Source organism: Bombina bombina, chromosome 1 (assembly GCF_027579735.1).
Source record: "Bombina bombina isolate aBomBom1 chromosome 1, aBomBom1.pri, whole genome shotgun sequence".
NCBI classification, from domain to species: Eukaryota; Metazoa; Chordata; class Amphibia; order Anura; family Bombinatoridae; genus Bombina; species Bombina bombina.
Genome location: NC_069499.1, coordinates 424,748,927 through 424,772,553, shown reverse-complemented (window position 1 = coordinate 424,772,553; position 23,627 = coordinate 424,748,927). Strand labels below are relative to the sequence as shown.

General features: G+C 38.4%; 1 protein-coding gene across 2 annotated transcripts in view; it reads left to right on the top strand.

Moving 5' to 3' along the window:
- Positions 1 to 23,627, top strand: part of LOC128645391 (dipeptidyl peptidase 4-like) — a 226,516-nt gene that overhangs the window by 102,671 nt on the left and 100,218 nt on the right. For both annotated transcript variants that reach the window (XM_053698368.1, XM_053698367.1), the window contains exons 3-5: positions 2,861 to 2,959; positions 5,066 to 5,157; positions 5,249 to 5,323. In XM_053698368.1, the coding sequence (XP_053554343.1) occupies positions 2,861 to 2,959; positions 5,066 to 5,157; positions 5,249 to 5,323 (266 nt within the window). The remainder of the gene's footprint in view (positions 1 to 2,860; positions 2,960 to 5,065; positions 5,158 to 5,248; positions 5,324 to 23,627) is intronic.

Below are 23,627 nucleotides of genomic sequence, written 5' to 3'. Positions count from 1 at the left end.
TTTATCTGCAGTACTTATTTGACTATCAATTTGGTGTAAAATGACCCTACACTTAATATGTGCTAGTCCTGCTTGGCTGATCACAAATTCTCGATACTTAACAACAAATTTTTCACTTATCAAATTCCACAACTGAAATGACTTGATAAACCCAGGAAAACACTTTTAACATTATTACTGAGTTACCCAGAAGTTTGAGAATATAACATTGGCTTTAAGCACAGGCAAAAGATACTGAAATTGCCCATTGCTATAATGGATAATATTAGGAAAATCATCACCAAACAGATAAAAACATACCTGCTCAATCAATTAAAGTAAAAATAATAATGATAAGCAATTTTACACTGATCAAAATCAATAACACAACAAAAACATGTGCCAGCTATACGGATAACACCATTCAGATCCCTTAAAGAGACATGGATGCATTAAATTAACACCAGGTTAATTTCACACGTTACCTATTGGTATCACTACACACTATTAAAAAGGACCAATCCACATACTGCAACCAAATTGGGATGAGACCACTAAACCCCCAAAACCGCCATTTTGTGTGTCCTTAACGCTGCACATTGGGGGTTTAGGATTACAAAATCAGAAGATTATTGAAAGAGATAACACCTTTGTATTGTTTTCTTGTGATAAAAATATTTGAGCTTGAGGGGTTTTAATGGCAGAAAATTATTAGGACCAACCAAGGTGTAGAGATATTAAGCTGCCACAAGCACAATATTGTGATGGAGCCCTTTAAATAGAATTATGTCCTGAATGTACTTTTGTGTACCTAATATTATTTCCATTCACCCTACACCTTTCTCTGATTCCAAATAATATACAGAGTGACCCTACATTTGTCATGAAAGAAACAAGTAGTCCTTAACGCTGCACATTGGGGGTTTAGTATTACAATTAGGTGGATTAAAAGGCAAGATTTGAATAGCAGATTTATTAAAACCAGTGGGACTGAGGTAGATAATCTTGTAGAACTGACACTGTGGCCCTGATGATCGAAAGTGTGGTGAGCCGGTGAGATATTCAAAAGGGATATCACTGTGTCGAGGAAACCAGCAAAATATTCCAAAGGGTACTCTAACCATACATTTCAGTGGGTGTTAATGCTTCTCTGATACTGGCAACATATTCAAAGCAGCATTGTCACCTACATCGAAGATACAATTTACATGTGTCAACAGAAACTCAACCTCTGTTCTTACAATTCAATAGTGAATTAAACATATCAATAATATACCTATAGGAGCTGGGGGATTGTGGGTATGGGATATATATAAATACATTGTTTGCTGTATGTGTATTTATAGTTTAGTGTTAGAATTACATTCTTAAAATAAATAAAAAACACACCTAAGAGCACAATACATTTTTTTACATTTGTGCCTAAAGTTTATATCCTATACAATATACTATACAATACATATACATTAAACAATGTATATAGATATTTCATATACCCATCCCCAACTCTTTTGTTTGTTTTTTTTTACTTTATTAACAAAGTAGATTGCAGACATGATGAATATATAATGTTCCATGGAAGTTTCAAGAGGGTTTTATGAGAGTAACCTGCATTTTAATGGTAAACATCGCTGCAGGCTTCTAATATTCAAAATATTGTCCTCCATTTTAGCTATACTTTTTCAGTCTCTCCTGCTTTTCAGTTGCAATATTTCCCTGTGTGACAAATCTAGTGAGTGTACAGTGAAACTTCATTTAGATATGCATAATTTAAAGTGTTACTAAACTGAAAACATTTTTTATTTTCAGTAACACATAGTCTATTTTGTGTAACCACACTTTGCGATCCCCATTACATGCAATGGGAGACACACACTTGCCATCACAGTAAAATCAAGCTCAATCTGCCGACGTTTTGAATGTGATTTTAAAGAACTTTCCAATTTATTTCTATTATCTAATTTGTTTTGCTGTCTTGGTTTCCCTTGATTAAAGTATCACTAGGTAAGCTCAGGAACTGCTGATTGTTGACTAAACATTTATGCCTCATTTTATTGGCTTATCCAGTGTGTTTACTTGTTCCCAGTAGTGCATTGATGCTTTTTCAACAAAGGATACCAAGAGTATGAAGACAATTAGTAAATTGGAAAGAAAGGAATGCTTGTGCAATAATAAATGCTGACAGCGCATGCTGTCAGCATTTATCAATGTCCGCTCGCACTATAATAAATCGGCCCCATAGTCTGCATTGCCTATACATTAACATTAAAATGATGGTAAACTCTCCCTTTTATAAAAAACAGATCCGGAATGTAAGTGATATTTTAGATAGAGTTTAAGTCATCAGTTTAGTTCATCAGTTGTAATAAAGATGCGCTATAACTTACTTTTTAATTAAGATATAAAACTAAAATACCCTGCACTCCGCCGGATCTGTTTTTATAAAGGGGAGAGTTTACCATCTCCTTAAGGAAATTGTGCAGTCTATAGTTTTCTGATATTTAATAACTAAAACTACAGTTTAAAGGTATTGTTTGTTTCTAATTGTAATTTATATTGCTGATATATTGAGAAATGTGTAGAATGTAGCTTTTTTTGTAAAGCTTTTATATAGTGGACATCAAATGTTTAAGTATATTTGAGGTTGAAAACAAAACTTGTATTTCTGTATAATGCATTTAAATATTTACAAACTATTTTTTATACAAGCTATATAACTGGTGGATTTACAAATACTGTCTATGCTGGATGCAATATTACCTATATAGTAGTTTTTATTTTGGCACCTTTTTTTATATATTTTGTATGATTTTTAATATGTTTTGCCAATTTCCTGGAGATTTATGAATTATAGAAGTACCTTATCTATTTTTCTTACAAGATAACGACCCTAAACCTGATGAAAGGAAGACATTTAAGCTAGAGGATTATTTTGGTGATCAGTACAGGTACAGATCATTTGGTCTACAGTGGATTTCAGGTATTTTTTTACATTTTCATTTTGAATTTAATTTGGCATGTGACACACACACACACACACACACATGAACAAGCATGTTCAAGCACACACATGCACATGCATACAAGTATAGATATAAAAATAAATAAGGAAAGTGCATCACAGATTCAAGTTAAAATACACATTTTTATTCTATGCAAACACAAACTAAACATACAATATGCACAACAGATCTTACATGAAAGATTACAAGTTCCAAGGTGCTTTGTGGAGGGTTCCTGCAGGAGAGACAGCCTAACTGCCTAACCTATATGCACAATAATGGAATAGTCATTATAGTTAAAAAATGACATGATCTCATTTTAGAATTACCACCCTGTAAGGCAATTTGTTTATCACCTACAACAGGATTGAGCACATAGTTAAATCACAGACCAGGAAGAATTGCTGGTAGTCCCACTACCTGATCAGTACTTTTACTAAGCGTTTAACCTCTTTGCAGGAGTTAAACACAGACTTGCAGGGTTGGTGGTGCTAAAACTGCATGCCCTAACACAGTGATTTTTAAACTTTTTTTTGCTGTGGCACACTTTTTTACATTAAAAAAATCCTGTGGCACACCACCATTATATATATATATATATATATATATATATATACACACATATATACACACATACACATACTGTATGTATTGTGCTGTTATGCCATGCCTCCTACAAACTATACGTGACATATTGACATTCATTCACAAACAATCATAATGATTGTCTGTGAATGAATGTCAATATTTCATGGTTGTAAATGATGTCTGTCTGATGAGCCTGTCACATACCTCCCAATATTTAAAAATTTGAAAGAGGGACACCCCTGCACTGGGAGTAAAAAACAAGCAAAGTTTAAAAAATATGTCACACTGTTGTCAGTCTGCCGCGGCACACCTGAGGATCTCTCACGGCACACTAGTGTGCCACGGCACACTGGTTGAAAAACACTACCCTAACAACTTAGTAGCTATAGCAGTATAGACTATAGAGAATGGTGTACACAAAAGCACACCACACCTTTAGGGTGCGCCTCCCATTTACATATGAAGCATATGTAATATAAAATCAAACTATATGTGGACTATTAAATTAGTAAAAAAAAATGCAACAGTAACAAATGATAAAACAACAGTAACAATATACTTAACAATCTATAATGATATATAAATGTCCATCAAACAGAAAAATCCCAAAAAAGGCGTCAGCATTCTGTCAAAGGACGGTCATCCTGATGGTCAAAATCTGAGAAGATTTCTTTCTCTTCTCAACTTAGTAGCTATGCACTATAATTGCTCCTTAAAGGAACATTAAACACTAAATACATGCTAGATAGAATGATGCATTCAAAGAAAAGATTAGTCCATGACTAACATGTAGATGTATTTTTTAAAGTTTCATTAGTTGTTTAAAAAGTGACAAAATAAGTGTAAAGTTTTAGTGTCTATAAAACAATGGGAGCTGCCATGTTGTAACTTGTGTTACCTTCTCTGCTGTGGCCAATTAGGGTCAGTTATAAATAGGTCACTAGAGTGTGCAGCCAATGGTTGTGCTGGATTTAACAGTGTTCTGCACTTCCATTTCTAACAGGAACTGAAAAGCTCAATATTTCAGAATGTAATTACAGGCAAAAAGGACAAAATAAATAATGAAAGTATATTACAGAGTTGTTTTATTATATACAATTTATCATTATATATTACCACCTCAAAGTGTTTAATGTCCCTTTAAATGTCAACACGTTTAATCTACCTTTTGGCACATATCACATATACATACACACATCATTTTTGATACAAACTTTACAAATGTTTATGGCAGTAGAGCAGTGAAGCTGTATGGCTACAATTTTTCATCAACCTCTTGCTCCCACCTCTGAGTCAGAAGTCAACCGTGCCATACAATAGAGCTTACATGTTAGTGTTTAATCAATGGACTTAGCTATCAGAGTGAATGAGATGCTCCAACCCTAATGGGCCATTTTCTACTATCTTTACTCAAGAAGTTATTACACAAACATCATAACATCATAGCAACAACTGATATCTCTACATGTTTATTGATGTTTTTTTTTTCTCTTTAGATAACGAGTATCTCTTCAGAAAAAACAGCAATGTGCATATTCACAATGTTGACTATGGAAACTCAACAGAGATCATATCAAATACTACAATAGTATGGAAAATATGTTTACTTTCTTTAAAATAATGATATCTTATATTTCTGTATTCTTCTAACACGACATTCTATTAATTCTGCTTTACAGAACAATAGCAACGCATCATTTTATTTATTATCAGAAGACAGAAAGTTTGCACTTTTTCAGTACGACTATGTAAAGGTAATACTTATATCTTGATATTGTTTACATAGAATATTATATTCCAGTCTATTGTAACTAACTATACAATATTTTTTTTCCAAAATAAATGTTATCATTAGATTGTTGATTAGTGGCCAAGGGGTGGATCACAATATTTTAGAAAAAGAAAAAAAATAATTCTAATGCTTTTTAACAAAAGAACACCATCAATGAAAGGCTATGAGGATTTTTATAGATAAATTATTTGATACATTTTTTTCTATGTAAAAGTATTATTTGATTAATGTACACATAGTTCTGCTATTTTGATAATACTTTATAAAATGTGCTATAAAAAGAAATACTACAATAATATATAGCAGTAGAAAAATATGCAAACATGCAAAATAACTGTCAGCCGTATTAAGTCAGTTCAGGATTTAACCCAAGTGCTAGCGTGGATATTAAAACACACGCTGGCACACTGAGAAATATCCAGGACGTGACCCACTCAGGAAACAAAATAAGCAGGATATAAGAACTTTCCAAAAGAATAGTAATTCAATATATCTTCTTGAGGACAGAATTGATTTACAGGAGATAGCGTTCCTTTCTCAGGGAAATTGACACAAACCAAAATAACGTCCCTTTAAGCAGGTTATCAGAGAACAAATAATAATGTTTCTTTCTTGAGGATTTGTAATAAACAAATAATGTTCCTTTAAGCAGGTTGTTAGAAAACAAAAGATAAAGTTCCTTTATGCAGGATTGTAACCAAACAAATGATTATGTCCTTATTAGCAGGATTAAAGCAAGCAAAGATTAAGTCCCTTTAAGCAGGTGTCCGCAAACAAATGTTAAAAGTCCCTTTAAGCAGGTGTTCACAAACAAACGTTAATGTCCCTTTAAGCAGGATTCTCAGCAAACAAATGATTATGTCCTTATTAGCAGGATTAAAGCAAGCAAAGATAAAGTCCCTTTAAGCAGGTGTTCACAAACAAACGTTAATGTCCCTTTAAGCAGGATTCTCAGCAAACAAATGATTATGTCCTTATTAGCAGGATTAAAGCAAGCAAAGATAAAGTCCCTTTAAGCAGGTGTTCACAAACAAACGTTAATGTCCCTTTAAGCAGGATTCTCAGCAAACAAGAAATAAAGTCCTCTTAAGCAGGTTCATTAGCTAAAGATTAGTAGGCAAGAGATATAGGCAAAACAAGGTCATTTGGGATAGGTTCAGACTCCAAAAGTATAACTCACATAGGTAGGGTCCGGCAGAAGCGAACAAACGGGCCCCGAGTAAATCTCCCGCCGAGATTTAAAGGTAGAGCGAGGCCGTTACGTCACAGGGCCTGTCAGAGAATGCGTCACGTTGCCTAGCAACGTGACGTAGGAACCAGAAGAGATCCGGGAGCCGCGGCGACACGGCGATGAACGGTGAATACATGACATCACCCCCCCCTCAAGGACCCCTCCGGGGGACAGGACCAGGCCTAGTAGGGTGGAATTTGTGAAAGGCCTTAATTAAGGCAGGGGCACGCACCTGCCGGGCAGGTTCCCAGGATCGTTCTGTAACAGGATAACCTTTCCAATGAATGAGATAATACAGTTTCTTACCACGAAGTTTGGAATCCAGGATGTGACTGACCTCAAATTCAGGTTGACCATGAATCAAAAGAGGTGGAGGTTTGAGCAGAGGTTTAGAATACCTATTAGATAATACAGGTTTCAAAAGAGATACGTGAAATACCGGATGGGCTTTGAGGGTCTTGGGCAGAGCAATTCGGTAAGCAGTAGGACATACTTGACCCAGTATTCGGAAAGGACCCACATATCGTGGTCCCAATTTGGTGGAAGGCTGTTTGAGGCGAAGATGACGTGAAGAAACCCAAACCTTATCGCCAGGCCGATATTTGGGAGCCCTCCGTCGCCGAAGATCAGAATAGAACTTATAACGTTCAGAAGCCTTGGAAAGAAGAAGGCGTATCTTCTTCCAATGACGAGTTAACCTCCTGGCGGATAGATCAGAAGCAGGATTTTCAGTGGAAGAGGTGTGTAGAGGAAACGTTCTGGGTTGAAATCCATAGGCTGCATGAAAAGGAGAGGTCCGAAGAGAGGAGTTGTAACGTGTGTTATGAGCCAATTCTGCTAGTGGAAGGTAACCAGTCCAATTAGAATGATGATGATCCATATAATGCCTCAAATAAGTTTCAAGGCACTGGTTAACCCTTTCGGTTTGGCCATTAGACTCCGGATGATGTGAAGTAGACAAAGAGATAGTTGTTCCAAAGTGTTTGCAGAGTGATCTCCAAAACCGAGAAACAAATTGTACTCCTCTATCCGAAACAATGTTCAGAGGGAAGCCATGTAATCTCACAATGTGTAAGAGAAAAAGTTCGGAAAGTCTTTTGGCAGATGGTAAACCAGGTAAAGGAATGAAGTGAGCTGTCTTAGTGAACCTGTCAACAACCACCCAGATAGTGTTGTTTCCAGCTGAAAGAGGAAGATCGGTAATAAAATCCATGGATAAATGGGTCCAAGGCTGATGAGGAATGGGTAACGGTTGAAGCAAACCGGAGGGAAGTTGACGAGGAGTCTTATTGCTGGCACACTGTGTACATACTGAGACATAATCTGTAACATCTTGAGATAGAGTAGGCCACCAGACATGCTGCTTGAGCCTGCGAGCGGTGTTACTGATGCCAGGATGTCCAGAGAGAGGACTGTCGTGAGCCCAATATAGAATCTTGGAACGAAGACGTTTAGGAACAAAGAGTAGGCCATCAGGAGGTTTGCAAGACAAAGGAAGATCCTTTTGAGCAGATTGTAAATCATGTAACCACGAGGTTGATAACTGGGCTAAGACTTTATGAGGTTGAAGTATGGTACCAGATTCAGGAGTTGAAGTATCTTGAAATTGTCTGGAAAGGGTGTCAGCCTTGATGTTCTTAGAACCGGGAATATAAGACAGATTGTAATGAAAACGTGAGAAGAACAAAGACCAACGTGCTTGTCTGGAGTTCAGTCGTTTGGCCGTTTGAAGATAGAGAAGGTTTTTATGATCTGTGAGTATAGTAAACGGCAAAGAAGTGCCTTCCAACCAATGCCTCCATTCATCCAGTGCCATTTTAATAGCAAGTAACTCCTTATTACCTACATCATAATTTAATTCAGAAGGAGAAAATTTCTTGGAGAAGAATCCCACAGGGTGGATCTTTCCTGTGTCAGGTATACGTTGGGAAAGAACAGCCCCAGCAGCAACTGAAGAAGCATCCACTTCAAGAATAAATTGAAAATCCGGATTTGGGTGACGCAGGATAGGTGCAGAAGAGAAAGCTTTTTTGAGAGAATCAAAAGCTTCAATAGCTTCAGGAGGCCAATCTTTACAGTTTTGTCCTTTCCTGGTGAGAGACGAAAGAGGTGACGTTATAGTAGCAAAACCTTTGATGAATTTCCTGTAATAACTGGCAAATCCCAGGAAACGTTGCAGAGCTTTAAGAGAATCAGGTTTAGGCCACTCCAAAATGGCAGAAAGTTTAGTTGGATCCATTTCAAATCCTGATTCAGAGATTACATATCCCAAAAAAGGAATGGACCTTTGATGAAAAGAACATTTCTCCAGTTTGGCAAATAGATGGTTATCTCTTAAACGTTGAAGTACTTTCCTGACGTGATGTATATGATCTTGGTAGTTTTGAGAAAAAATTAATATATCGTCAAGGTAAATGATAACAAAAATATTCAAGAAATCCCGAAAAATCTCATTCACGAAGTGTTGAAAAACAGCAGGGGCATTACACAGCCCAAACGGCATGACAAGATACTCATAATGCCCAAATCGAGTGTTAAAGGCTGTCTTCCACTCATCACCCTTGCGCATACGGATAAGATTGTATGCTCCACGGAGATCGAGCTTGGTAAAAATGGTGGAACCTTGAAGATATGTGAATAATTCAGGTATTAGGGGTAAAGGATAACTGTTCTTGATGGTAATTTGATTTAACCCTCTGTAATCGATACAAGGTCGCAGTCCGCCATCCTTCTTTCCCACAAAGAAGAACCCAGCCCCTACAGGAGAAGAGGAGGGTCGAATGAATCCTCTGGCCAAATTATCTTTGATATATTCTTCCAAGGCTACATTTTCAGGCCTAGAAAGTGGATAAGTTTTGCCTCGAGGATAAGGAGCTCCAGGAAGAAGATCAATAGGGCAATCAAATGAACGATGAGGAGGAAGGCGTTCTGCTTCTTTTTTAGAAAAGACATCGACAAAATCTTGATACTGCGTAGGTAGAGGACCAGAAGAGTCGGTAGTAAGAGCAATAGTGAGTGGTATTTTAGTAAGTGGTTGAAGACAGTTAGTATGGCAAGATAATCCCCAGGAAGTGAGTTCACCATGGGTCCAAGAAAAGGTAGGATTATGCAACTGAAGCCAAGGAAGACCCAGGATTATGGGAAATTGAGGAGTAGTAATCACATCAAGACATATCCTCTCACAATGAAGTACTCCGACAGAAAAAAGTATGGGTATAGTAGTAAACTGGATGAGTCCGGAACCCAAAGGATCTCCACTAACAGTAGAGACGGAAACTGAAAACTTCTTTCTTATTAAGGGAATAGTATGAGTAGATACAAAAGTGGAGTCAATGAACACTCCTCCAGCACCAGAATCAATAAGAGCTTGGGTATGAATCTTGTTATCGCCCAACTGAAGGGTCACAGGAACAAAGAGTTTATTATAGAGGGAATGAACTTGTTTTTGGCTTATCTTAGTTCCCTGGACAGAAGTTAAGCCCTGGCTTTTACTGGCCTGGTAGGACAATCCCTTAATAAATGCCCTTTAAGGCCACAGTATAGACACAGGCCAAGAGAACGTCTTCTCAAACGCTCAGTTTCGGTTAATTTTATGGTTCCCACTTCCATAGGTTCAGCTTGATCAGGGGAAGGAGAGGCAGTTGTTACCGGGTTAGAAAAACGAGGCGCCAGACGAAAAGGAGTTCGAGTTGAGGACCTCTGATTTCTTTCTCTTTCTTGTTGGCGTTCACGATATCTAGAATCAAGACTGATGCAAAGATTTATTAAGGCTTCTAGGGAGTCTGGAAGTTCCCGATACACCAATTCATCTTTGAGACGCTCTGAAAGTCCTTTGCGAAAAGCTGCTCTAAGAGCTCCCTGATTCCAAGTAGTTTCAGATGCAAGAGTGCGGAACTCAATGGCATATTGAGACACTGGTTGAGCACCCTGACGTAGGTCTAATAGAGAAGCTTCAGCAGCGGAAGTCCTTCCAGGTTTGTCAAACACATTGGAAAAAACAGAAAGAAAAGCATCCACATCCTGAAGTATAAGATCATCTTTTTCTAACAGAGGTGATACCCAGGCCAAAGCTCTTCCTTTCATTAAGGAAATAAGGAATGTAATCCGAGATGAGGGAGTAGCAAAAAGGGTAGGACTGTTACGAAAGTGAAGTCGACATTGATTCAGAAATCCCCTACAGTCTTCAGGATTCCCATCATATTTATCTGGAAGAGGAATCCTAGGACTCAAATGTCCTTGTGATTGGTTGATGGGAATAGGAGGGGGAGATGCCTCAATATTAGGACTGGGAGGGATAGGAGCAACCAAGCTCTGTAATAATGTAGTGATTTGATCCAGCTTAGTATCCAAGGATTGCAAGTGGGTAGCATGAGATCCCAATAATTGTCCCTGGTGAGTCACGGCCATGGATAATTCAGTGGGGTCCATTTATGGCCCGTTTGTAATGTCAGCCGTATTAAGTCAGTTCAGGATTTAACCCAAGTGCTAGCGTGGATATTAAAACACACGCTGGCACACTGAGAAATATCCAGGACGTGACCCACTCAGGAAACAAAATAAGCAGGATATAAGAACTTTCCAAAAGAATAGTAATTCAATATATCTTCTTGAGGACAGAATTGATTTACAGGAGATAGCGTTCCTTTCTCAGGGAAATTGACACAAACCAAAATAACGTCCCTTTAAGCAGGTTATCAGAGAACAAATAATAATGTTTCTTTCTTGAGGATTTGTAATAAACAAATAATGTTCCTTTAAGCAGGTTGTTAGAAAACAAAAGATAAAGTTCCTTTATGCAGGATTGTAAACAAACAAATGATTATGTCCTTATTAGCAGGATTAAAGCAAGCAAAGATTAAGTCCCTTTAAGCAGGTGTCCGCAAACAAATGTTAAAAGTCCCTTTAAGCAGGTGTTCACAAACAAACGTTAATGTCCCTTTAAGCAGGATTCTCAGCAAACAAATGATTATGTCCTTATTAGCAGGATTAAAGCAAGCAAAGATAAAGTCCCTTTAAGCAGGTGTTCACAAACAAACGTTAATGTCCCTTTAAGCAGGATTCTCAGCAAACAAATGATTATGTCCTTATTAGCAGGATTAAAGCAAGCAAAGATAAAGTCCCTTTAAGCAGGTGTTCACAAACAAACGTTAATGTCCCTTTAAGCAGGATTCTCAGCAAACAAGAAATAAAGTCCTCTTAAGCAGGTTCATTAGCTAAAGATTAGTAGGCAAGAGATATAGGCAAAACAAGGTCATTTGGGATAGGTTCAGACTCCAAAAGTATAACTCACATAGGTAGGGTCCGGCAGAAGCGAACAAACGGGCCCCGAGTAAATCTCCCGCCGAGATTTAAAGGTAGAGCGAGGCCGTTACGTCACAGGGCCTGTCAGAGAATGCGTCACGTTGCCTAGCAACGTGACGTAGGAACCAGAAGAGATCCGGGAGCCGCGGCGACACGGCGATGAACGGTGAATACATGACAATAACATATTGTTTCACAGTTTTTTTTATTTGTTTTGTATATTTCTCAAAATATAGATAAATCATTTTATATGTTTTCTAAAGGATTGTGATTAACCCCAAAGACCTGTTCTGACAAAAAGGCCTGATAAATAATTTCTACCCAATAAATAAATGGGGGTCGATCTGATATAAATCGTCGCCCGCAAAAGCCGGCGACGCCAATATTTGCGCGGGTTTGGTATCACATATACGGCGTAACCTAGAAGTTACGCGCGTATATTTCTGCCGTCGCCCGCAGTTTTTTGGGCCATAGGCAGGTATACCAAACCCGCGCAGTTTGGTATCCAATATGCAGCGTAAGGACTTACGTGGCGAAAATGGAGAAAACTTACTCCATTTTCACCTCGCCACAAAAAGCAGCCGTAAGAAGCCTTACGCTGACTATTGGAGCCCCGTAACTCCCTAAACTAACTAGAAAATAAACCTAACACCTAACGCATGCGCAATGTCTATCTCCCTGTCAACCGCGATCCCCCCCCCCCGAAATCCCTAATAAAGTTATTACCCCCTAAACCGCCGCTCCCGGACCCTGCCGCCATCTACATAAACTAACCCCCTACTGTGAGCCTCTAAAACCGCCGCCATCTACCTTATCTATCCCCTAATCTGACCCCTTACACCGCCGCCACCTATATAAAAATTATTAACCCCTAATCTAATCCCCCTATACCGCCGCCAGCTATATTAATATTATTAACCCCTAATGTAAGCCCCTTACACCGCCGCCATCTCTATTAAAATGATTAACCCCTAATTTAATCTACCTACCCCGCCGCCAGCTATATTATCTATATTAACCCTAAGTATATTATAGTTAATATAGTTATTACATTATATATATTAACTATATTAACCCTAATTATATTAGGGTTAATATAGTTAATATAGTTACTATAGTATTTATATTAACTATATTAACTCTATCTAACCCTAACACCCCTAACTAAATTTATATTAAATTAATCTAATTCATTTATAAACTAAAATATTCCTATTTAAATCTAAATACTTACCTATAAAATAAACCCTAAGATAGCTACAATATAATTAATAATTACATTGTAGCTATGTTAGGGTTAATATTTATTTTACAGGTAAATTGTTAATTATTTTAACTAGGTATAATAGATATTAAATAGTTATTAACTATTTAATATCTACCTAGTTAAAATAATTACCCAATTACCTGTAAAATAAATCCTAACCTAAGTTACAAATACACCTACACTATCAATAAATTTAATAAACTACAAACATCTATCTAAAAATACAATTAAATTAACTAAACTAAATTACAAAAAAAAACAAACACTAAATTACAAAAAATAAAAAAAAGATTACAAGATATTTAAGCTAATTACACCTATTCTAAGCCCCCTAATAAAATAATAAACCCCCAAAATAAAAAAAATTCCCTGCCCTATTCTAAATTCAACAAATTTCAAAGCTCTTTACCTTACCAGCCCTTAAAAGGGCCTTTTGTGGGGCATGCCCCAAAGAATTCAGCTCTTTTGCATACAACAAATACAATACCCCCCCCCCATTACAACCCACCACCCACATACCCCTATTCTAAACCCACCCAAACCCCCCTTAAAAAAGCCTAACACTACCCCCCTGAAGATCTCCCTACCTTGTCTTCACCACACCGGGCCGAACTCCTGATCCGATCCGGGCGATGTCTTCCTCCAAGCGGCAAAGAAGAATTCTTCCTCCGGCGATGTCATCCTCCAAGCGGCAAAGAAGAATTCTTCCTCCGGCGATGTCATCCTCCAAGCGGCAAAGAAGAATTCTTCCTCCGGCGACGTCTTCCTCCAAGCGGCAGCAAAGTCTTCATTCTTCCGGCGGCATCTTCAATCTTCTTTCTTCGCTCCGCCGCCGTGGAGCATCCATCCAGGCCGACTGCTGAACTTGGAATGAGGTACCTTTAAATGACGTCATCCAAGATGGCGTCCGCCGAATTCCGATTGGCTGATAGGATTCTATCAGCCAATCGGAATTAAGTTAAAAAAATCTGATTGGCTGATTGAATCAGCCAATCAGATTCAAGTTCAATCCGATTGGCTGATCCAATCAGCCAATCAGATTGAGCTCGCATTCTATTGGCTGATCGGAACAGCCAATAGAATGCGAGCTCAATCTGATTGGCTGATTGGATCAGCCAATCGGATTGAACTTGAATCTGATTGGCTGATTCAATCAGCCAATCAGATTTTTTTAACTTAATTCCGATTGGCTGATAGAATCCTATCAGCCAATCGGAATTCGGCGGACGCCATCTTGGATGACGTCATTTAAAGGTACCTCATTCCAAGTTCAGCAGTCGGCCGGGATGGATGCTCCGCGGCGGCGGAGCGAAGAAAGAATATTGAAGATGCCGCCGGAAGAATGAAGACTTTGCTGCCGCTTGGAGGAAGACGTCGCCGGAGGAAGAATTCTTCTTTGCCGCTTGGAGGATGACATCGCCGGAGGAAGAATTCTTCTTTGCCGCTTGGAGGAAGACATCGCCCGGATCGGATCAGGAGTTCGGCCCGGTGTGGTGAAGACAAGGTAGGGAGATCTTCAGGGGGGTAGTGTTAGGCTTTTTTAAGGGGGGTTTGGGTGGGTTTAGAATAGGGGTATGTGGGTGGTGGGTTGTAATGGGGGGGGGGTATTGTATTTGTTGTACGCAAAAGAGCTGAATTCTTTGGGGCATGCCCCACAAAAGGCCCTTTTAAGGGCTGGTAAGGTAAAGAGCTTTGAAATTTGTTGAATTTAGAATAGGGCAGGGATTTTTTTTTATTTTGGGGGTTTATTATTTTATTAGGGGGCTTAGAATAGGTGTAATTAGCTTAAATATCTTGTAATCTTTTTTTTATTTTTTGTAATTTAGTGTTTGTTTTTTTTTGTAATTTAGTTTAGTTAATTTAATTGTATTTTTAGATAGATGTTTGTAGTTTATTAAATTTATTGATAGTGTAGGTGTATTTGTAACTTAGGTTAGGATTTATTTTACAGGTAATTGGGTAATTATTTTAACTAGGTAGATATTAAATAGTTAATAACTATTTAATATCTATTATACCTAGTTAAAATAATTAACAATTTACCTGTAAAATAAATATTAACCCTAACATAGCTACAATGTAATTATTAATTATATTGTAGCTATCTTAGGGTTTATTTTATAGGTAAGTATTTAGATTTAAATAGGAATATTTTAGTTTATAAATGAATTAGATTAATTTAATATAAATTTAGTTAGGGTTAGATAGAGTTAATATAGTTAATATAAATACTATAGTAACTATATTAACTATATTAACCCTAATATAATTAGGGTTAATATAGTTAATATATATAATGTAATACCTATATTAACTATAATATACTTAGGGTTAATATAGATAATATAGCTGGCGGCGGGGTAGGTAGATTAAATTAGGGGTTAATCATTTTAATAGAGATGGCGGCGGTGTAAGGGGCTTACATTAGGGGTTAATAATTTTAATATAGATGGCGGCGGTGTTAGGGGCTCACTTTAGGGGGTTATAGATATAATATAGCTGGTGGCGGGGTACGGGGGCGGCGGTTTAGGGGTTAATAACTTTATTAGGTTGCGGCGGGGTAAAGGAGCGGCGGTTTAGGGGTTAATAGCTTTTTTATTGTTAGGCTAGTGAGGGGGGATAGCGGATAGAGGTTTAGACAGTGCGGGCTATGTTAGGGAGGCGTGTTAGACTTGTCTGGCTATGTTAGGGAGGCGTGTTAGACAGTGCGGGTGTTTTAAACTTTAGTCAGGTTTTATAGGCGCCGGCAGTTTCTAACGTGCCGCAAGTCACTGGCGACGCCAGAAATTTGTACTTACGCAGATTTCTGGACATCGCTGGTTTGTGAGACTTACGGCACGTTAGCATCTGACGGCGACTTATATGGGATGGCTCGAGTTGCGAGCTGAAACTGCGGGCGACGCCGGTTCCCTCGCTTGCGCCGCAAACTGCGATCGATATCGGATCACGCCCATGGTGTATTAATGAGAAGGTGGGTAGGGTAAAATTGCTACATTAACTTAAAATGGGGTAGACTATGGGGCGATTACATTCCTATAGAATCATTTAATACGTTTTTCTAATGGATTGTAATTAACTACCATATTTGTTAAAGGACCTCTCAATGCAGTAGAATTGCATAATTAACAAGTGCATTATAAAAAGACAATGATTTAACACCTACTCTGAATTTCAAAGAAGTGGTATCTTTTTTTCTGAAAAATATATTTTTTCTCCCATTTTCCGGCCCCCTGTATCATGTGACAGGCATCAGCCAATCACAGCCATCTTTCAATTGAGGGTGATTTTAAGCTAGGCTTAAAATGTTAATTAAAGCTAGCCACATCTTATGCTGTGATTTCAGTACATAAGTAATGGTTATAGAAAATGTATGTAAACAAGAAGGGGCTGAAAAAATAATACTCCCAGTGGGTATCGTATAGCTGTACTAAATGTTCAGTTTAATTTATATAAATCATTGTTTATACAGTGAGAGATAAGATAAGGATAACTTTGTGAGTGTGTTTGTATAGAGATATAGGATAGGGAGGCCTGCTCTCCCTGCAAACTCAGACCATTTGATTAGGTGTGTAGTTTAGATAACAGAAACAGTTATTACATTTACAAAAATAAACCAAAAAGAGCAATTTTCCATACATTTTATACTCTGGTATAACAAGTCATTTGAAACACATTAATAGGACACTGCCCCTTCAATACTCTCCTGTGCTCATACATACTGGATAGAAAGGCTATTACCATTTTATTTTCAGCAGCTAACAACTAAGCCATCATTTTGTTTAGTTTCTTGACTGTACTTATTTGTTACATAAAATATAAAGATATTTATAGGAGGCGGAGCGAGCGGCTAACCAAGATGGTCGCATGTAACTGAAGCTCCTCACGCAGGCTGGGCAAATTAGCTCATAACCACAGACAACAACGGGGCACAGAGATATAAAACCTCTAACTAAGTATCGGAATATACAGAGAACGTTTGCTGAGATTTTGGTCCCGATCCGTATGCTATTACGGACACTATTTGAGCCGTCTACAACTGCGCCACGAGGCCTTTAAGCTCCGCGCTACAGTCAAGATGTAACACAGACCGCTACTCAAGTCCACATACCAATCCGGATCGCCTAACATAACGGATACAGGTTAAATGTTAAGCTTTATGAAAGAGGCAACAATGCTCACACCAGTTGCTGTTCAGTTTACTAACTAAAAATAAGGAGCAGACAGCACTTTAAGATCCACCCTATCCACATGACACAAGGCCGAAATTTAGCAAAGGGGATATTTTTTTTGCCTTTAATATACGCATGTAATTCAATGCCATATTAAGCCCACACACATGAACTGAAAGGCTGCATTTGGGCTGAAGTACCTAACTTACATCGTTTCTCAGGCTTATCATATATCTATCTGTGAGACATAGGTTGCAGCCGCTAACCGAACTGATCTATACAGCAAAGTCCATGCTGACACCCTGACTCATCTCAACACACATCGGATGTAGTCTATCTCCTTATAGACAAAAGTAAAAAATTTTATGCAGCTGTGACTTGTTTTCTGTTCTCCCAGTGGTTGGACACCAGACGCTCAAATCTAAAACTGAGCAGCTAGCTGAGAAGAACACCCTCCTATCCCTCTTCCCACTGCTCTAAATAGCAGTGGGTCGAATCCACCACCTTTTCCCGAGATCGCTCTGTGAGGGCAAAAACCCCAGGGAGAGGTGTTCCGATTTACCTAGTCTCATCATTACTATATAACAAATATAACTGAACACCTGCTATAACCTACCAAAAACCTCTATGATGTCGCAGAGAAAATTAACCAGAAGTGATAAATCTCAAAAACTGCCTTTAACAACCCAGGGAGCCATGAACTCTTTTTTCAAACAAGCCGACAAGCAAAAAAGCAATAAAGCTCTGGACACCACACTAAGCTCACATGATGAAAGCTCTTGTGAAGCTGCAGATCCCATGTCAGACCTACAACCTACAACTGCAAATGTTGGAAAAGATGATATTATCACTTATGGCGCTATGGAAGCTCTGATAGAACAGGTTAAAACTTGCATTAAAAATGAGTGCGCAGGTTTGAAGAAGGATATTTCGGACTTATGCTATAGAGTTGATACTCTAGAAGAGCATGAATACATATCATCTCAGAAGATTGCAAACCTGTCCTCTAAAGCCTTTCAACACCATCATCGTATGACAGACCTAGAGGATAAATTAGATGATTTAGAAAATCGCTCCAGAAGGAGCAATCTACGCTTCAGGGGAATTCCTGAGACCATACAAAACGATGAGATACAAGATTATCTACAGTCCTTTTTTGCAGACCTGGTAAAGAACAACTCTGGCACTCTATCTGACATCATCTTGGACAGAGCACATAGAGCCCTACGTCCCAAGCCATCAGACAACTTACCTCCTAGGGACATTATAGTGCACTTTCAAAACTTCCACCATAGGGAGACTATCTACAACTATGCAAGGAAACAATCTTCTATCCAGTTCCAGGGTCACCGAATCCAGATATTCCAAGACTTATCAGCAAGAACACTCCAAAAGAGAAGAGATCTTTCCTTTTTAACCTCCCATCTGCGTGCTTTGAAGATCCAGTATAGATGGGGATTCCCAACTTCAGTTATTGCTGTTAAAAATGGAAAAAAAATCGAATGCTCTTACCCGCAGGATGCAGAGCATTTCTGCCAACAGTTGGGGATTCCGCTACCTGACCCCCAAACCTCTACTGTGCAATCCTCTACATCAAGTAAACAGGAAACCTCTAAATCGCAAAGAAGACCCTGGATGGACACTACAATCCCTCTAAACAAGCGGCGACAAACCAGTAACGAGGAAGATGAGGTTCAACCACCCTGAAGGAGACACGTAACTATATGTGATTGTCTATGCTGACTATGCAACGTTTGTTTGTAGACTTTTTCTCCTTTTATTTCAGGTTTCCACGGAACTGTTTTCAATCACCCTTCAAGCTATATTACACTAGACTTTATGTGCTTAAGGGATCTCTCCTCTATGTTTTATGTTCTATGTTTTGAGGAAGGAGTCCCTAGATGTTCATCATGTTTTGATGTGTTTTGGTCAGTTATTTTGTTATTCATAGACCGCTTGCTTTGCACATATATACCTATGTAATTGTATGATAATAGTCATGTTTATATTCAGTAATACGATATAATAGTTTATGATTGAATTGTTAAATGACCCCATAAGCTAGCTGTTAACTGCTAAAACAGGAATAGTCCCAACCATAACTGAATATAAAGACCCCACTTATTCTCTATCTCACTTACTACCACATCTCAAACAGAGATAGTAGCCCCTTAAATGTCTTAAATATCTTCAATGTATTAAATGCCTTAATCCCTAGAAACTAATTAGACATTAACCTATCCATTATCTGCATACTCTATTTTGCGAAACAAAACTGCTTTAGATAACAATAGTACAGAGATATCCACTAGATTCACTTGTTTTCCTGAGTTTATAAATGTAAGATATGCACTGTTGAAGCAAATTATGCCACCTTGATTCCCTAAAGTGGATACAAAAATACAAGAATGTCCTGTTCTATAGAAAATTCTATACTATTCACAATGCTGCTATGTAGATATCTGTTTATATGAAAGTTTTGCTTAGATCTGGACGGATTTGACACCTTACACATAATACACCCCTTATCCCCTCTCCCCTCTTTCCCCCCCCCTTCCCCAGCTACCCTCTTATCATTCCATGTGCCTCCTGCACGCTCATCACAATACACCAGTGGGCATTTGCCCAGCTTGCCCAGAAGCCTCCACCAATTCAATTTAAATTCTCCTACCCCTACTCTATACCACCTTACTAAACTCTTAACCATACATTTTCCATTTCATTTTCATACATTGGTTCCCCTGTACAAATCTCTAGTTCCTCTATTTTAGAGGACACACACGCTCATATCCTTTGCAATGCCTACCCATCCACATGAAGGATCAATATCAATAGCCACCCAAAATGTGAAGGGATTCCTATCAGCTGAAAAACGTTCAATTGCTCTCCATGACTTTTACAAGAGAAATCTTGATATCATTATGATTCAAGAGACACATTTTAAAAGAAACCATGAGCCTACACTCTCATCCAAATACTACGATAAACACTACTTTAGCTCAGGCCTGACCAGACATAACGGTGTATGCACCCTATTTAGACGCAATACTTCTTTTGACCTACTACAACAATTCAATGATCATGAAGGCAGAATTTTAATACTAGTAGGACTCTATTATGGTAAGCCTATTACTCTCGCAAACATATACGCCCCCATCAGACCCACCCCCTGTTTTTTCAGAAAAATTACCAACAAACTCCTAGATATTGCCAAAGGCCCAATCATATTAGGTGGAGATTTTAATTACCCTTCGGACCCTATACTGGACACTTCAACAGGTCACTCCTACCTAAGAAACTCACAGATTAGGAATAATAACACATCTCTCCACACACTGAAGCTGTTTGATACCTGGAGAACGGTACACCCCTCCATCAGAGATTACACATTTTTCTCTCACCCGCAAAAATCTTATACCAGACTCGACTACATATTCTGTGACCAAGCCTCATTGACGAATTTGGTCGACTCAAAAATCTCACACACTACATGGTCAGACCATAGTCTAGTTAAATCTATCTTTAAATGGACGAGTAAACCTAGCCATAGTTTAAACTGGAGATTAAATGAGTATATTCTCACAGACAATGAAATCATAGACCAACTCATTAAATTTACAGACGAATATTTTGTATTTAATATATCTGCAGACACGAACACTGCAAACAATTGGGAATCCTACAAATGTTATATTAGGGGAGTTATCATACAACTAACAGCGAAACTTAAAAAGCAGAGATCTGCTCAATTCGACACCTTGTCTAACTCTCTAGAGAAAAGTGAAGCTATACATAAAAAAGACCCAAAATCCCCACAAAAATTATCCGCAGTCATGGAAGCTAGGGAAAACCTTAACAAATTCCTGGTAGAAAATGCACATATGCGTGCCCTGACAACAAAAGCTAAATTCTATGCTGAATCAAACAAAGCTGGAAAAATGTTAGCCAGATCTTTAAAAAAAAAGAGGCTTTCCTCTCATATTCAATCCATTAAACAAAGCACAGGAGTAGTTTGCACTAAAAACAAAGATATAGCTGACAGCTTCGTTACATACTACACCTCACTTTACAACATAAACAACACAAATGATCAGGGGAGTAGAGACAAGCTACAAACGTATTTAGACTCTATAGATATTCCCTCTATCCCTGAAGAAGACGTGTCTATGCTAGACTCCCCCATCTCTTTACTAGAAGTGGTCAATACGATTAAATCCATGTCCAATGGAAAATCACCAGGTCCAGATGGCCTTACAACCAAATTTTACCAGTTATTAATAGGTAATCTTGCCCCACATTTACAAGAGCTATTTCTCTCTATAGACCAGGGTCTTACATTCCCCCAATCTCTTCTAAATGCTATGATAACAGTAATTCCGAAACCAGATAAACCCAGAGATCTTGTTAGCAACTATAGACCGATTTCTCTCTTAAATGTGGATATTAAAATATATGCTAAGATTTTAGCTAATCGTCTTGCCCGAGTCCTACCGAAGGTCATCCACCCTGATCAGGTGGGATTCGTTAGTGGCCGTGAAGCAAAAGACAATACCACTAGACTCATACATACATTATTAACCTCACAAGAACAAACAAGCCCCCTAGTGCTGCTGTCTACTGATGCTGAGAAGGCCTTCGACAGGGTCGACTGGCATTTTATGTGGTCGGTCCTGTCGAAATTCGGCCTCTCAGACATATTTTTGTCCAGAGTACAAGCCTTATATCACAACCCTCGAGCCATTATTAAGGTTAATGACATAATATCTCAATCCTTCCCTATCTCTAATGGCACTAGGCAAGGTTGTCCGTTATCCCCTCTTCTATTCGCTCTCATGGTAGAAATCCTAGCTATTCAAATCAGAAACAATCCAAATATTTTGGGAATTAAGGTAGGTAACATTCAACAAACATGTCTCCTGTTTGCAGACGACATCATCTTCACTCTGCAGGCACCACTAACCTCCATTCCAGCCCTGATAAGAGATCTGGAGAATTATAAACAATTTTCCAACTATTCAATTAACATGAATAAGTCAAGTATTATCCCCATCCACATAAACTCAATGGAAATGGACTATATTTTACATAAAACTCCCTTCCCTGTCGTAAATACCCTTAGATACCTAGGACTAAATATACCAAAGAACCCTAAAAATTTATTCCAAGAGAACTATATTACACTTCAAACTCATGTCTTCTCCCTATTACATACATGGCATAAACAAGGACACCTTTCCTGGATAGGCCGCATAAACACAATAAAGATGATGATACTCCCTAAATATCTATACATATTCCAAGCTCTACCAATATCATTACCGAGACACTACCTTCGTACGCAACAAAAGATGCTAGATTCTTTTATTTGGGCTTACAAAAAACCAAGGGTGTCAAAGAATTCTATGTATTTAAGCAGGGAGGAAGGTGGCCTAAATGCCCCAAATTTATTTCAGTATCACAGGGCGACTCATTTAACACGAATAGTCTCATGGTCTCCCAACCCCTCCTCCAAACTATGGATCCAAATGGAAGCTGCCTCCCTTGGCTTAAGCGGGATGCGAGATCTTTGTTGGCTCCCTAAATCATCCAGACCCCCCATAACTAAGGCTAATGAATGCATAAAAACTACCTTAACCATATGGGACTCTCTTATTCGAAATCCAAACACTCTCTCTACCCCAATCTCTCCAATGACTCCTTTGTTAAATAACACCCTTTTTTTATCCCAACACCAGTTCAAATTTGAACCAGAAGATTCTTCCCTGAAAAATATGCCTATATTTTTACTCACAGAAAACTCCCAAATAAGAGATAGAATTGCCTTAAGGGAATCATTAGGCTCTCCCTTCCACTGTTGGTTTCCCTACCTCCAAATACGCCAAGCAATTATGGATAACCCTCATAAAAATGATTGCCTCCGTCCACTTACCCCATTTGAGAAGCTATGCAATACAAAAGACACTCAGAAATCCCTTCTCTCCCTCACACATAAACTCTTAAGAGCTATACACACAGTCAAACTACCCTCATATACCACCAAATGGGAAACTGAACTTCGAGTTCAGCTCCCAAAAGACACCTGGCTAAAATGTTTTAACACAGTCCACTCCTCCTCCTCCTCACTCATTCTGACCGAACTTAATTATAAGATCATCTCGCGCTGGTATCTTACACCTCAAAAATTGAATGAAATATATCCAGGAGCTAACTCGAGCTGCTGGAGACGATGTGGGGAAGTGGGCACACTTTCCCACATATGGTGGTCCTGTAATAAAATGTCCACTTACTGGGCTCAAAT